The sequence below is a fragment of the Bombus pascuorum genome, chromosome 2, assembly GCF_905332965.1.
Source record: "Bombus pascuorum chromosome 2, iyBomPasc1.1, whole genome shotgun sequence".
Taxonomy (NCBI): domain Eukaryota; kingdom Metazoa; phylum Arthropoda; class Insecta; order Hymenoptera; family Apidae; genus Bombus; species Bombus pascuorum.
In genome coordinates, this window is record NC_083489.1 from 18,056,447 (window position 1) to 18,070,551 (window position 14,105).

General features: G+C 30.8%; 4 protein-coding genes across 6 annotated transcripts; 1 reads left to right on the plus strand and 3 right to left on the minus strand.

Annotated features, from left to right (window-relative positions):
• Positions 1-4: 4 nt before the first annotated feature.
• Positions 5-2,451, minus strand: LOC132916740 (odorant receptor 24a-like). Of its 3 annotated transcripts, none has more exons than XM_060977018.1 (5): positions 1,852-2,448; positions 988-1,620; positions 705-812; positions 404-556; positions 5-346 (listed from the first exon to the last, which is right to left on the minus strand). In XM_060977018.1, exons 1-5 carry the CDS (start codon positions 2,098-2,100, stop codon positions 287-289), a joined length of 1,203 nt encoding a protein of 400 aa, XP_060833001.1. In that variant the 5' UTR covers positions 2,101-2,448; the 3' UTR covers positions 5-286. The 3 variants fall into 3 exon arrangements, with proteins under 3 accessions (XP_060833001.1, XP_060833004.1, XP_060833002.1); XM_060977021.1 differs by lacking the exon at positions 1,852-2,448 and having other exon boundaries at positions 988-1,259; positions 1,334-1,451; XM_060977019.1 differs by lacking the exon at positions 5-346 and having other exon boundaries at positions 438-638; positions 1,852-2,451.
• Positions 2,452-2,551: 100 nt separating this feature from the next.
• LOC132916741 (beta-parvin) lies at positions 2,552-4,751 on the minus strand. The gene is made up of 5 exons (XM_060977022.1): positions 4,298-4,751; positions 3,822-4,085; positions 3,344-3,738; positions 3,030-3,273; positions 2,552-2,947 (listed from the first exon to the last, which is right to left on the minus strand). The coding sequence occupies exons 1-5, from the start codon at positions 4,413-4,415 to the stop codon at positions 2,871-2,873; spliced, it is 1,098 nt and encodes a 365-aa protein (XP_060833005.1). The 5' UTR covers positions 4,416-4,751; the 3' UTR covers positions 2,552-2,870.
• A 316-nt stretch (positions 4,752-5,067) lies between these two features.
• On the plus strand, positions 5,068-6,428 carry LOC132916742 (small ribosomal subunit protein mS35). Its single transcript, XM_060977023.1, has 3 exons — positions 5,068-5,302; positions 5,427-6,052; positions 6,136-6,428. Exons 1-3 carry the CDS (start codon positions 5,200-5,202, stop codon positions 6,406-6,408), a joined length of 1,002 nt encoding a protein of 333 aa, XP_060833006.1. The 5' UTR covers positions 5,068-5,199; the 3' UTR covers positions 6,409-6,428.
• A 66-nt stretch (positions 6,429-6,494) lies between these two features.
• On the minus strand, positions 6,495-10,421 carry LOC132916734 (kinesin-like protein KIF18A). The gene is made up of 2 exons (XM_060977008.1): positions 7,705-10,421; positions 6,495-7,485 (listed from the first exon to the last, which is right to left on the minus strand). Exons 1-2 carry the CDS (start codon positions 10,308-10,310, stop codon positions 7,449-7,451), a joined length of 2,643 nt encoding a protein of 880 aa, XP_060832991.1. The 5' UTR covers positions 10,311-10,421; the 3' UTR covers positions 6,495-7,448.
• Between the last annotated feature and the right edge of the window lie 3,684 nt (positions 10,422-14,105).

A 14,105-nucleotide genomic window follows, 5' to 3' on the forward strand; every position in this document is an offset into this window, starting at 1 on the left:
GAAATATATTTGTAATACGTATTATCTTGCTTTTATTTACCATCTACCAAGAAAAAAGAGAAAAAACAGCGTTAACTTGGTAGCTTGCTGTTACTCTACCTATGATTAGGTAAATACACAATTCGTACAAATCATTTTGCAGCTTGAAGATCGTCGAAAGCTGCATTTTACAAAGCTATTATGCTTTTTCTTTTAGATATCTTTTTCCCCTATTATTACCATCGTAATTATCATTATTAGGTACTCTTACTATCGTAATACTATATCAGTACCAATTTTATTTGTATTATTTATCCTTATCAATGGTTTCTAACAAGAAATAGTAGGATACTGCGGTATTCAAAACCTGGAAATATACACGAGACAGGTGTATTGAAAATGATTAAATCGAAAGATAGATTACCTTAACAAAAAGATCTAATGAAACTTGCATCAAGTTACACGCTTTCAGAACGATCGATCTTTGTGCTAATATCAGCGTAAAGCCTTTTGCGAAACTAGTATCCTTGTGTTTGTACCAATCGCTAAAATAAACCTTGTGACGAAAACGATCACTCTACGAAGGAAACGAAGATTAAGGGAGGTTGATGGCAAGTCTACGTATAATGTAATTGATTATCTATTCGTTCGGTCGTTCGCTATTCTAAAGAATGATTTGAGATCACGATAACTTGAGACGACAACAAACAAGTACATCCACGAACCTCAATAAGAATTACGTTTGCAGGCCAGGCGTACAGGAACGTTTGTAATAATTTCATAGAAATGAAAACAGCACACATTATGATTTTACTGACGATTTGTCCTTTGACCTGTCAAACAATCAACCCGTTAAGTAATCGTTTTAGATATTCTAGATATTTACGCATGCATAGAAGCAAGGCCAAATGAAAATCGATAGAATCTCAAATTTAACTGAGCTTAAATGTGTAAATAGTAAACAGATGTGTAAAGTATTTTCTCGATTATCTTTATCGGAACTCTCACCTGCAAAACCTGAAATATTAAAGTACATAGACTCGTTGCGCTTGTTATTGTCATTAATAGTATGACGGGTCCGTAAGCTTCTTGAACGATGTCTCGACATTTCAGTAACAGAGCGTGCTTGTTGACGCATTCTTGAAAGATCCGTTTACGATTCTCCTCATACTCTTTATTCGCCTTATTTTTCTCGTCAGTTGAAAATCTCATCTCGAACTCAAAACCCAACAAACGTAACATTACCGATATACGAAATAAGCAAAAGCTGAAAAATCCATCTACACCGGTAGATACAGAGATTATATTCCAAATAATATTCAAATCAAAGAGGTAATGCAATTGCCAGACTAACATTGAATTAATCGTCCAAGGATAACTTGCAGGAAAGGGTAAAGGATATTGTAGATTCGTTGTATTGTTCGCGTCGTAAAGTATTCTCGTAATCAACGGTTTAAATGCGTGTATAGCGCTGTTGATTGTCATTAACGTATATTGTATATAAATCAATCGATAAAACGTTCGAACCCAAGAAAAAGCTATTGATCTTATATCTGTTTCGCTTAGTGCTTGTTCCAACATAGAACTGAGTATATCATTTGCTTGTTGCAGTTTATTTTGATAGATGGAAAAGCAGCAAGCCTAAAAAAGCAGAAGGTATCTTGTTGTAAAATGTCGATAAAAAGTTTCGCTCGTTCATGTTTCAATTACATAAATTGAATCACGTATCTTGAATATCTTTGTTTGCCTACGACTCGAATTCGTTGAATTTGAAAGCAGGATACGTATAACACATTTAAATGTTAAAAGTGACAATTGGGTTATATCAATGAAAAGGATTCTTTTAAAATATATGTAGATAAACTTACAAACCTTCATAGTTGTATTCAATATGGCACAGAAGAGGGAAAACGAAGCGGTAAGCAAAGCGATATTCTGAACATTCTGTGAGCAAAAATTTCCTACGGCACAGAGTGAAATGAAAGAGGAAAATATCGACCAAATTGATATGCACCGATAAAATACATCCCGCTCCTTCGTAATCGGACACATCCCACTAAGGAGGAGAAAACGTTTTACGAAACTAGCATACTTTCGATATATTTTTAGTTCTTTCGACATCGTTGAAATTGCGACGACAATTCTACCTGAATCAATGCATAAGTATCATTCCCAAGACAAGTTACATCTGAATAACGATCGATCGATACATATTACGCTATTCTGCTTTGCCATTATATATCAATCGACCGCTTGATAACAATGAATAATTTATTTTCTTAAGTTGGTAAATTGCTTGAAATTGATCAGTAATGTTAAATATTTTATCGAACAGTTTATGCGCTTGTTCTTTCGCAACCTTTGTCGCGTAAAGCATAGCTAAATTAAACGTTACGAAAGCAATTTTGAAAATGTGCATTGAAACTTATAAAATTTCTAAGAATCATTTCCTTGTATGAGCATTAATAATAATAAAAAGGAAAGGAAAAGAATTTAAAATTCGTACTAGGTGCCGATGAAAACAATTTATCAGGGATAAAGAACTATCAGGGATACAAAAATATGAGATAGATTTAAAAAGTAAAATTTTTATATTTCTTAGAATCTTCATATGAATGTATAAAATTCGTACAACTATATTTGATTTGAATAAATTTGAATAATAACGTAAGGATTATAATTTTGAAGAAATATTAGATTTTAAAGACATGACAATATCCTTTCTATTTCGCTTCTACTACATCTATTATTCCTCACTTTTTTTGTCCATTGTCCACAATCATATACAAAAGTACATTGCTCGCGTACCAATTATAAAAGCCACATTCTTTGGTTAGTAATGTTATTAACATTAGCAACACTAATTATCCTCCTTTAAATTATTTATTAACTTAATTCATGCTTTTGTATTTTGTGAATAAATTGTACAATACTCGTAGAGTTGATTTCAGATCCAAATTTACAATATCTGCAAACAAAATATAATGTCACCAGTCACATCCATTTAGTTCCGATATTTCATAAGTATTGCAGTTAAGAACAATACCAACCTTCTGGGCGAGCCTTAGGTTTTGGTAGACCAATATCTTGCATAATATCAAATGCAAATGAAACATTATGTACCTTATGATCATGTGTTTTAGGTGTCAAATGAAAACTACCTAAAGGTACGAAAAAACCTTCGAGAAGTCCAAGTAGAAGAGTTAAAAAAACACCATCATGAAATTGCGTATCTAAATCTGTCACCTCCAAATGAACTTTACTCAAGTGTTTATTGACGAAAGAAATCAATGACTAGAAAATAAAACTATGTACTGCATTGTAGAGAGCATATAATTTTTTATAACTCAAACGAACAACATACCTTTTTAACTACAGCTAATTTATCAGCCGGATGATCGAAAAGACTATCGAAAGCGTCTCGTTCGCAACGCATTCCCAAATCATCGTACGTCGATGTAATTTCTTCTCTAACCGTTTTGTGTATTAGCTGGCCATCCTTTTTACGCACAACGACAACCTGAGCAGCTACTCTTTCTGGCAATCTAACAGGCGCTCGGAATTGCCTTGCCAAACCAACCAGTAAATGTAAAATGGCAACAATGTTTTTTGAATGAACAGATTCTACGTTCCATTTGTAAGGAGGATGGCGTCCTAATACTTGATTAGCAGCTGATAACACAACTGCTAATTTTTGTTTCTGACCTTCTTCTGATTGAGTTACTTCAGGAACATCTAACTTCTTTCCCGTCAACTTTTCTAAAATTAATAAAAAAAAATATACCTACTTAGACTCCATGTATTAGAAGAATTCTATTCAATTTCGCTATTATATAACATACCCAATAGTTTCTGTAGTACCTGTCCATCATACAAATCTTCTGCAATATCTTTAACAATAATCCGCTGGTCAGCTAATTCATCGTTGATCCATTCAATCAGGACAAATATTAATTCTTTAAGTTTAGAATCTTCCAAAGATCTAGGCTCTATCATTGAACGTTCCTCGTTTTCATCTAACGCATATTCTTCTGGTGGCATCTCTGGATTGGCTGCAAATCCTGGTGAATCAATTGCATACTTCCCTTCCTCCTGTACCTCTTGCACTATATCAAACAAATTCAAAATAAACATAAACAGTAACTTTAAGAAAAAAACATTTAAAAAATATAAATCGAACATCGACATTACCAACAATATCATTTTTTAAAGTTTGAAGCTACTCGCACCATATAAGGAAATACATTCCGTAAATTCAAGTAAAAGAAGCATAAGCAAGGTTATCTTGTCACAAAGTAATGTAAACGCAGTGTGATACCTTCTTTGATACGCTTTTTTCGACCCAAGGTCCCAATCTTATCCCAGAAACTTTCTTCTTTTTCATCCTTCCTCGTCGAAATAGGAGGTCGTGGAGATTTTGGACGTGGAGACGACATGTTCAACACCAACGTTCATGAAAAATAATCCGAAGGATGAAGGATGTCATCTCTCGAAATACCAACCTTTAACCACATTTACAAACATCGATTGTATATGCATACATTATATTATATGTATATGTACTTTTTTGAGCATCTATGTTGAAACGTACTTTACAAGTACCAGTTTTTAAGTACATTTACTTTTTTTATCATTGCTTAGATTACATAGATTCATAATTATCAACTTTTGTAATCTTTAATTATTTTACACATATCCTTAAAATTAAAACTATTTCGAAAAACATGCTAACATCTTAATTCATAGAAATCATATAGTACCATCTATTGTAGCATATACATACATTTTAAATCGCGGTTTTCTTTAGAAATGTTTTAATTCATTTAAAATATGTCATACTTCCTCGGATATTCTTCAGAACTTCAGACCATATAAAAAAAAGATATATGTAAAGATTATATGTAAATAAAGGAAAATTATTTGTTACAGAGTAGATTATCATTCACACAAAAATGTCGTTTACATTTACTTAAACGGATTTTGTATCTAAAGTTAAATAAAAAAGAAATAAAATTAAAGTTCTATCTAATTATGTATTATATTGTAACAACATTCGTTATATAGTTTAAAAAAATATGCACATGCGTATATATGTATATACAGGATTATATACAGAATTGAGCCGTTTAGGAACTACTTACTTAGATAGGTCTCTTCGCTGTATAAACCGTAAAACGTAATTTAAGGTTATTAACAAAGTATCGGGAAATAATTGTTAAAATGTTATCGCTAATAAGACGTTACGAAACTCAAAATATTACAACGGCATTAAAAATCATGAAACTTTCGTTATCATCCTCTGTGAGCATCGATGATGATATGGGTATTATAACGTTCTTCTAACCAAATTTTCTATTAAATATAATTTTTTACAAGAGCATAAACATATTTTTATTATATAATGCTGGTGCGTATTTTTATTTTATAATGTATATTTTCTTTCATAGAATTTCGGGTACTGCGAATACTACCAAGTGAAAAGAAAGTTATAAACAAAAAGACACAAGTAAATGTATTTACGGATTTAAGAACTAAAATTAGAAATGAAATGTCAGTTAATCAAGATTGGCAGACAATTTGGCCTACTGCACGAACATTTCATCCTGATATCGTACCATTTCCTTTACAACAAGGATATAAAAATAAGAAAGGTGTACATCCTAACAAATATGGAAATGCAGAGTTACTGAAAATTCCAAACTTCTTACATCTTACTCCACCTGTTGTTAAAAGACATTGCGAAGCATTAAAAAAGTTTTGTACGAGATGGCCAGAAGAATTGGAAACAGATGAAGCATGTGTAAAATACTTTCCTGTTGAAATAATTACATCTGATTATTGTTATTCTTCTCCTACAATAAGAGAACCTCTTGCTAGAATAGTTAATTTAAGAGTAAGACTATCCTCTTTGCATTTAGATGCTCATGCTAAAGATAAAATACTTAGGTTAGTGGGTGATAGGTATAATCCTAATACAGATATAATAACAATAACTGCAGACAGATGTCCAACTAGAAAACAGAATTTAGATTATGTAAAGTACCTACTAACTGCATTGTTTCATATATCTTGGGTAAGTCATTTCCTATTAATTATATCAATTTTCTGATAAATATAGCATACAAGCAAAGCAAATCAAACAAGAATTGTTTTTAGCGTTTTGAACCATGGGAAACAGAAAAATCTGAAGTAGATATGGAATATTATGATTGGGATAAAAGTAAAAGCAGAAAAACTTTAACGTCCATGTATAGTTGGCCAAAAATGCCAACTGATCCCAACTATGAATATATACCACATGCAACAGAATATAAAAGTGCAGTTTCTGATTTAATAAATAAAGGAGAAGATCAATTTTCAATCAATAAATACAGACAAGCTGTTAAAAATGTGTTAAACCTAAAATCTTATGATTTTAAAAATAAATAAAGAATAAATAAATAAAAATATTAAATTTGTAATGTTTATCATTCCTAATTTAACTGTATTAACTGTTATGGAACATTCATGTAAAAAAAAAAAAAAACATAAAACTGTGGTAATGTGATATAATTTAATTGAAAAGGTAAGTTTTTATAAAAGATTAGAGGATTATGGAAGTGGTTGTACAATAATTTTTTATCTTGACAAAATTGTTTACCGCCGGACACTGACTATAGTATATAAAGACATATCAGTGCTTTACCATATACTTGGAATACAGGTTGCATTATGTAATACAAAAAAGAAAAAATAAATTTAGGATGTTTACAAATAACAACCTAAAATTTAAGTTCAATTTCATTTATTTTATTTAAATTAAAAATACTTCTTTTTCTTTGATAACTTAAAAAGCAATTAAGTTCATAAATTACAGCATATCTCATTTCTGACCTATGATAGTCATGTATTAAACGTACCACAACTAAAAGGCAAACAATTTTCATTTATAATATTCATCGATGTAACCATACATTCTTATCCAACAACGTTCCACAAATTAGTTTCTCTCCTACAGGTGTTTCCGACTATTGCACCACAATATGAAACATTAAGTAAATGCTACCTTATAAGATAAATGTAAATTGATGTTATTTTACTTTCTTGTGTTTTCTTTTTCGATATTCAGTCTATGATTTATGATTTATTAAAATATCATTAAAAGGCAACATAAATCCACAAATACTTTTACTAAACAAATACAATTGAAAGATACATTCGCACCTTTATAGCATTGCATAATTTTATATAATTTGACTTTTATAACTAATATCTTCAAGATTTTATAATTATTATTTTTCTTATTACAATGTCATTTTTATGCTTATTATAATGTTATTTTATGCTATAAATTTTTTGTACTTATATGTCACTAAAAATATAAAATATTTAGTCAGACCTGCATCTATTGTTTTTCCGGCTCCAACATAAAAAATTACATATACATTTTATTTGTTGTCAAATTACTTTTCATATTATTACTATTCCTATCATGGAATTTGTGACGAAGGTAGAACTGGACAGAATCTGCAACAGTGTCATAATTTTTATTCTAAATGAAAAATATTGAATTACTTGTAAAAATGTGAAAATTTATCTTTTTTAACAATATCAAAAATTTTTTGTTTTAATAATTTAGGATCACTGTCATTATAGTTTAATATACTAACTTACTAAGGCTTACAGAATCTTTTTTGTTAAACAATGTCAATAATTGTATTGCAATTTATTAAAACCTACACTTACTTTTGTCTTTCTTTCAGTTTTTGATAGGGATGCGTTGACATTAATCTTTTTCTTTCTTTTTCCCTTACTGCTTTCAATCCTCTATTTGATGTATTTATATCAAGATTTTCTTTTTTGAGTTTATCTGCTTTTAACTTATTTAATATGGTTATACTTTTAGCACTCATTGTTACATGTGGCTTTTGCACATATTTTTTATTTTCTTTATCTTTGATTCCTATCGTACAAATTGTAATATCCTTGCATTTTGGGGATATCTTCCTTGCTTGTTTGATAGGAGTGACATTCATATTATTTTTATCTGAAAGAACACGCTTTTTAGCTTTTTCTTGTACACAATTTACATTTTGCCCTTCTTCTGTTCTTTCCTTTATTACTTTCATATCAGTATTACAATCTATGGTTGATTCTTCTTGCAATGTGATAGTTACATTCTGTGTATCAAACACTTCTTTTTCAGAAGAAGATGTATTGAAAGTTGCATCCAATGCATCTTGATCATTTGAAGATTGTAATACATATATAGGTATCTTACTATTAAGGGGATCCATTAAATGGGGTACACTAAGGCACGTCAAGTTATAAAAGCACTCCTCATGTTTAGTTGTTTCCATATCTGACCATTTTATATTTCTTACTCCTTCTAATAATTTGATCAGCTGTTTAAATTCTTCCTTCATTGTATCTGTCATGGTTCCATATCCTCTCATCATGTTATAATAATTTTGTAATGTTGTACTCATCATTTTAATCATTGAATAATGAGACTCTATTTCACATTGTTGAAGATTATTTACTTTCTTTGCATGTTCACACTGTTGTTGTAATCTAGAATTTTCTATTTCACTAGTTTGTAGTGCAAATATATCTTCTAATTTTGCAAGTTTCTTTAACTTTGCTTCCGCATACAGTTTCTGTATTTCTGTTTCTACTGAACACAGTTCCTCCCATGCTGCTTCCATCTGTATCTTTAAAGAATCTCTTTGTCGTTCAAAGTAATGCAGTGATTTATTAACTCTTGATTTACCACTTGCATTTTGTTCCTCAGGCGTCAATGTATCAACAGCTGCTGTTAGATTATGCAATCTTTCATCTGCTGCTTTCTTATATTGAATTCTACAGCATAATATCTTGTCTGCGCTTTCTAATGAAAGGACTTTTTCATTCAGAACTTTCTTTTTTTGAAGTAATTCAATTAATTTATTGCTATCAATTAGTGCAGCTTTATCTATTTCCTCATTAACGTTATTACCTTGACCTTGTGGTAATACATGCAGCGAACTATTTTCAAATGCTAATAGCTTTTGTTTTAGATAATTTATTTCTTTCTTTTGTTCTTCAACCATTTTTATATATGCAGTTACATGCATTTCACAGGATATAATATTTTTCTTTATATGAGTTTTGATCTTCTTTGCTCTATTTGCATATCTCAATGTATTGTATGTATCCTCATAACTAAAGCTAGAAGGTGCTATGTTAGCTATCATAACTGTCTGACAATTTCCACCTAATGAGTCTTTTAAGAGACGAGTCAATTTAGAATCTCTGTATGTTATATGTTTTGCACCATCTGCTAACTTATTAATGCAGTTACCTAGAGCCAATAAAGATTTATTAATATTTGCACCTTCTTTAAACCTTGCCCCTTTACAACCTGTAGCAGAAGCTCTTTCGGAACCAGCTAAATCAATCATAGACAGTTTAACTTGTCGTACTTGACCATCCATTTTGTTGGTGATATTAATATAAACTTGAAAAACAGCATGACTTCTACTACTTTCTTCATTTGCATCAGTAGGATGTTGAGTGCGATTTCTATTGCCTTTTGCTAAAAGTGTCAATAATTCTTCGGCATTCTGAATAGCAATTATTTTAAGACCAGCAACAATTACTCCATATCTACCATCGTCTCTTAAATGCAAAGGACCGGATTTATGTAAAAGATCTTGCACATTTTCATTATAAATTTCTAAATATGTTACACCTAAATTAAATTCACGTTGATCACTCTGCTGTTCTATTTGAGAAAATAATTCTGCGACTGTCCTGTATGTGATACCAGGATCATCGCTACTACCAAGCATAGTGTGAGTTTTTCCAGCACCAGTTGCTCCATATGCAAATACAGAACAATTATAACCATCCAAAAGATTGCAAATCAAATCTTTCGTACTTCCTTCAAATACATCACTGTTATTCGACGTCATATCAAATATTTTGTCAAAGATGAATTGCAGTTCTTTATTTTGTTTCTTAAGCAAATCACGACCTTTCTGAGCAACACCATGATAAAAAAATGGATTCTCCTCTTCTTTAGGATCGAAAATTAGCATTTTATCGTCAACGATTTTCAAAACAGTTTTACAATTGCCCTGCTGTTCGTGCTCATTTTGCGGTCGTATTCTTACGATTACTTTAATACTCGTCTGCGAACCATTTTCAGTTTGTATCGATAAACTTGGGCTTTCGCTTGTGCTTGGCTTTGTTGAATTATTCGAAATTCGTTTCTTTGGCAACTTTTTAACTTTGTTTGGCGAAAATGCTTTCGCCAAATCTCTTTTATTAAACACCATGGTAAACTTTACTAATTTACATACGAACATCCATTACTGGCCGTTGAATGTAAACTGTTTTCAAATTTATATTTCTGCATCCTGAACTCTTCAAAGACAGTTTTGACAACAGTAAACACATTTATAGTGACATTTTAGGGAATTTTTCCAAACAGAAATTCAACTTTGAGTTTGTTTTATTTTTCTTTCAATATTACTTATATTACTTACTTATAGATTGATGATATTATCGAATAATGAGATAAAAATCGAATAATAATTATTTTGATTTTTGTACACTTCATGTCACATTATGGGCCATACTGAAATCTGCCGATCAAACGTGCTCGAAAATTGAGTCATGAAAATGTAACATGGAAGGCAACTGAGTTTTCGTTGTTATTCAAATAGGGACAAATAGAGGGTCTCTGACTCTGTCTGATACATTCAGTACATATTATGCATGGACAGAACGATACCTTATCTACTATGTCGATTTTTCACGATTTAATTATCGGACGGTTTTTTCTATACTTTCGGTATATTAGTGTTAAGACCTATTTATGTGGCTGTGTTCAGTATATTAGTGTTAATTTCCCATAAATATCTATCTATCTATATTAATATTACACCAAAAAAAAAATTCAACTTTGAATTATGTTACGTTTGCGGTTTTGGGGAAAAATGGTGAGTGAGTTGGAGCGTGGAGCTCTGAACCGCCCTGTCGCCGGAGTGCCGAAGATTGAAAAAACTTTTATTTTAAAGCTAAGATTTATTCAGAAGTTAGCTCGTCTAGAATACAAGAAAATTAAATTATTTCTAAAAAATAGATAAAATTGATCTGCTCAAAAAAACTTATCTTCGGTCGTAATTTCGACGCCTGTCCACTCTTTTCTATTCTTGGATTTCCTTCCTTGCTTACCCTGATGAATGAAATTGCGCGCCGCTCATCGAAGTACTTTCTTTGAGATTCATCCGCTCTTGAGACCATGGACATGAAAGATACTTAAACTTAGAAAAGTTTACATGAATTGGTAAAGAGAAAAGATTTCGAGAAACTCTAGATTCTTCCAAAAATTCTAGGTGACTTTTCCCACAGCTGCTAATTCGATACGGCCCTTACTTGATGCAGTGCTTTCTGTCTATGTGCTATTATTTTACTTGTATCATATATGTCTTGTAACGAAAAACACTACAAAGTGTAAAATTTATTAAACCAATAATTAAAAATTGTTCGTTTAACTAATTGTAAATTGTCTAAGAAAGAGAATTGTTTACTATACATATATGTGGTGGATACTAATGATACTTCCCGTCCTACAGAAAATAAAATTGTATTTGGTCAATTAATTTCACATGAATATATTTCAGGAAAACCATTGTTGTAAAAAAATTAAATATATTGCTTATGCTTTTATTGTTGTTTATGCACAGAATACCATTTGTACATATAATATGCACTATTTAACTACACGAAAGATACATATATACGTTTCTTATTCTACCTAAAGTATTATCTTGTTTATAAATTACAGTTGTTCGGTTACTCTATAGTTACAATTTTTGTTCTCTTTGGCAATGCTGAAAATACATTTGTATTATTGTTAAATTTATGAGGTTAACTGCTATTATTAAATTAACCGTTTTAGCGCCATGCAGCGCGATCGCGTTGTTCGCGTACTGTAGTGAAATGTGTCGCGATGTTTCGTCACGATCGTCAATTCGTAACACGCTCGGTTCCGAATGTAGTTCGTTGCGAGTCATAGAGTTTTCTCTCGTAATTACTTCTTTTTTCAAATAATCGTAAAACAGCTGCATAAATAAGCTGTTTTTGTTGAATTTACTTTTATTTACATATAATACAAATATGCATAGTAAGCACAAATATGTTATCAACATTTTTGAAAATATAAAAAAACATAATATAATATTTTATTTATAATAAATATAAAACTAGATTACTAATGTTCATTGTCATATTTACAAGTAAGTCTTTTATTTAGTTCACCCATTACCCATGTTTCTTTATATCTTTTTATGCTTTTAGGATAATAAATGAAAAAAATAAACAATATATATTAAATCAAAATACAATGGTGTAAACACATAAAGACATTAAAATCATAGTCATGGTTTTACAGGATCATTCGTTATTTTTAAAACAGACATGTTTATGAAGACAATGGATGAAGCCCTTTTTTGCACTGTACGCAAATTAAATTCGATCGTTTAAAACATTAATTTTAGTGCTACAAACTACGCACAGTCTTAAATTTCTGCCTGATAGTTTCATTAAGCCAAATATTCTGTCATTATCACTTACCATATGTTATTTTTTGACTTGCATCCATTCATGTTCTATTTCAGATATAATACTTGATAGAAATTCCAATTGAGTCATTGGCTTCTTTCTGCTAATTTCCTTATAAAATAGATAGGAATTTAATACCACACGGGCAATGATGTAAAACATCATTTTTTTCCAATCTTCTACCATGCGGTGATCATCAAGATAGACAACATTTTGTCCGATTTCTTAACTCCCCTCATATAAATATAACGATCTGGTTTTCCTTTATTTCTTTTGTTTCCATTTACTTTTTCAATTATAATAATATTATCATTTGAAGCATGCGTCGAAATTAATTTGGATACTCTATTCAATTATTGGCATAAAGTGTAGGCATGGGTCGTACTTTTCATGGCCTGGTGGGAAATATTCTTTATTATCGATTAAGTGAAAACATTGATAAATAAACTGGAATCTACTTCGCGAAAACATTTTTGAAATCCAGGGTATGTTCCTTGAATTTTCGGTCCAATAAGAAAGTATTGTTGGTCGCCCTGTTATCTGCATTTCCTATAAAACTGCTATAAACGCCTTTATTTCGGGCAAAGTAACTGGTTTCCATGATTTCATTCGAGATCCTTGGGTCATATCACGTGATTTTGTTAGTTGTTCGATGTACTTATTCGTTTTGCGAACCATTAATGTTAGCAGAAATGAATTGATGAACAGATTAAAATAATCGGTAAGTTTAGATTCGTTAGTTAGCAATAACCGTGGCCCAGTGCCTCCAGTAAAGGAAAATAGATTCTTTTGTTCACCTATATCTTTAATAGAAGTACTTGCAGATGTAGTAGGATAGATAAAATTGCATGGAATATTATCTTCGCTACTAGATGTATCAAAAGTGTCTATTCTCCTTTTTAAAACTGGAATGATCTTACTACTGCTATCAGATTCAGAAGTTGAATTATGTCTCCAACTTGACTTCTTTCTTTCCTTTTTCGTATCCATTACCCTACGAGGGATACACGAATAATAAATAATCAAATTAACGCTAAACCTATCAACGCCGGTTAAATTGACTGCTATCGAACTTCTACACAAATTTGACCATATTTAAACATTATCATATCGCTTCATAATTTCTGACTTTTCTTAAAACATGCATACAATATATTTTTCGATATTTACTTTCAGTTTGCTCTTTTATTTTCTAAAAAAAATTTGTATTCTGCCTTACCTACCACGAGCGGCCGACAAAATATTTTAGTTATTCTTAAAATAAATGCAATCAGTACAAAGAAAAGGCTATCTCAAAGTCAGATGACAAACAGAATCAGTAATAACAAATAATGTCGTCTTGTCATAAAACATAATAGCATTCCTCTATCAAAACCAGCTGTTAAGACACATCAACTCAGGCCCATAATAATCCTAAAGAATCGCCATAAAATTTAACATTTTTTACAGTCCATTGTTATAAGCATTTTAAAAGTCGAGAAGTTTCTTAGGGTTATTGCTCATTGCGATAAAACAAGGGAAGAACGAGTTTTTCT

Bases quoted from the DNA above. Each gene is read 5' to 3' on its own strand.
- LOC132916740 (XM_060977018.1), bottom strand. From the start codon at position 2,100: ATGTCGAAAGAACTAAAAATATATCGAAAGTATGCTAGTTTCGTAAAA. The intron at 1,621-1,851 runs GTTTGTAAGTTT...CTGCTTTTTTAG, and splicing joins TATTGAATACAACTATGAAG to GCTTGCTGCTTTTCCATCTA. The intron at 557-704 runs GTTCGTGGATGT...TTTCCTTCGTAG, and splicing joins CAAACGTAATTCTTATTGAG to AGTGATCGTTTTCGTCACAA.
- LOC132916741 (XM_060977022.1), bottom strand. From the start codon at position 4,415: ATGTCGTCTCCACGTCCAAAATCTCCACGACCTCCTATTTCGACGAGG. The intron at 4,086-4,297 runs GTATCACACTGC...TGTTTGATATAG, and splicing joins AAAAAAGCGTATCAAAGAAG to TGCAAGAGGTACAGGAGGAA. The intron at 3,274-3,343 runs GTATGTTGTTCG...TTTATTTTCTAG, and splicing joins AATTAGCTGTAGTTAAAAAG to TCATTGATTTCTTTCGTCAA.
- LOC132916742 (XM_060977023.1), top strand. From the start codon at position 5,200: ATGTTATCGCTAATAAGACGTTACGAAACTCAAAATATTACAACGGCA. The intron at 5,303-5,426 runs GTATTATAACGT...TTTCTTTCATAG, and splicing joins GAGCATCGATGATGATATGG to AATTTCGGGTACTGCGAATA. The intron at 6,053-6,135 runs GTAAGTCATTTC...AATTGTTTTTAG, and splicing joins CATTGTTTCATATATCTTGG to CGTTTTGAACCATGGGAAAC.
- LOC132916734 (XM_060977008.1), bottom strand. From the start codon at position 10,310: ATGTTCGTATGTAAATTAGTAAAGTTTACCATGGTGTTTAATAAAAGA. The intron at 7,486-7,704 runs GTAAGTGTAGGT...ACACTGTTGCAG, and splicing joins AAACTGAAAGAAAGACAAAA to ATTCTGTCCAGTTCTACCTT.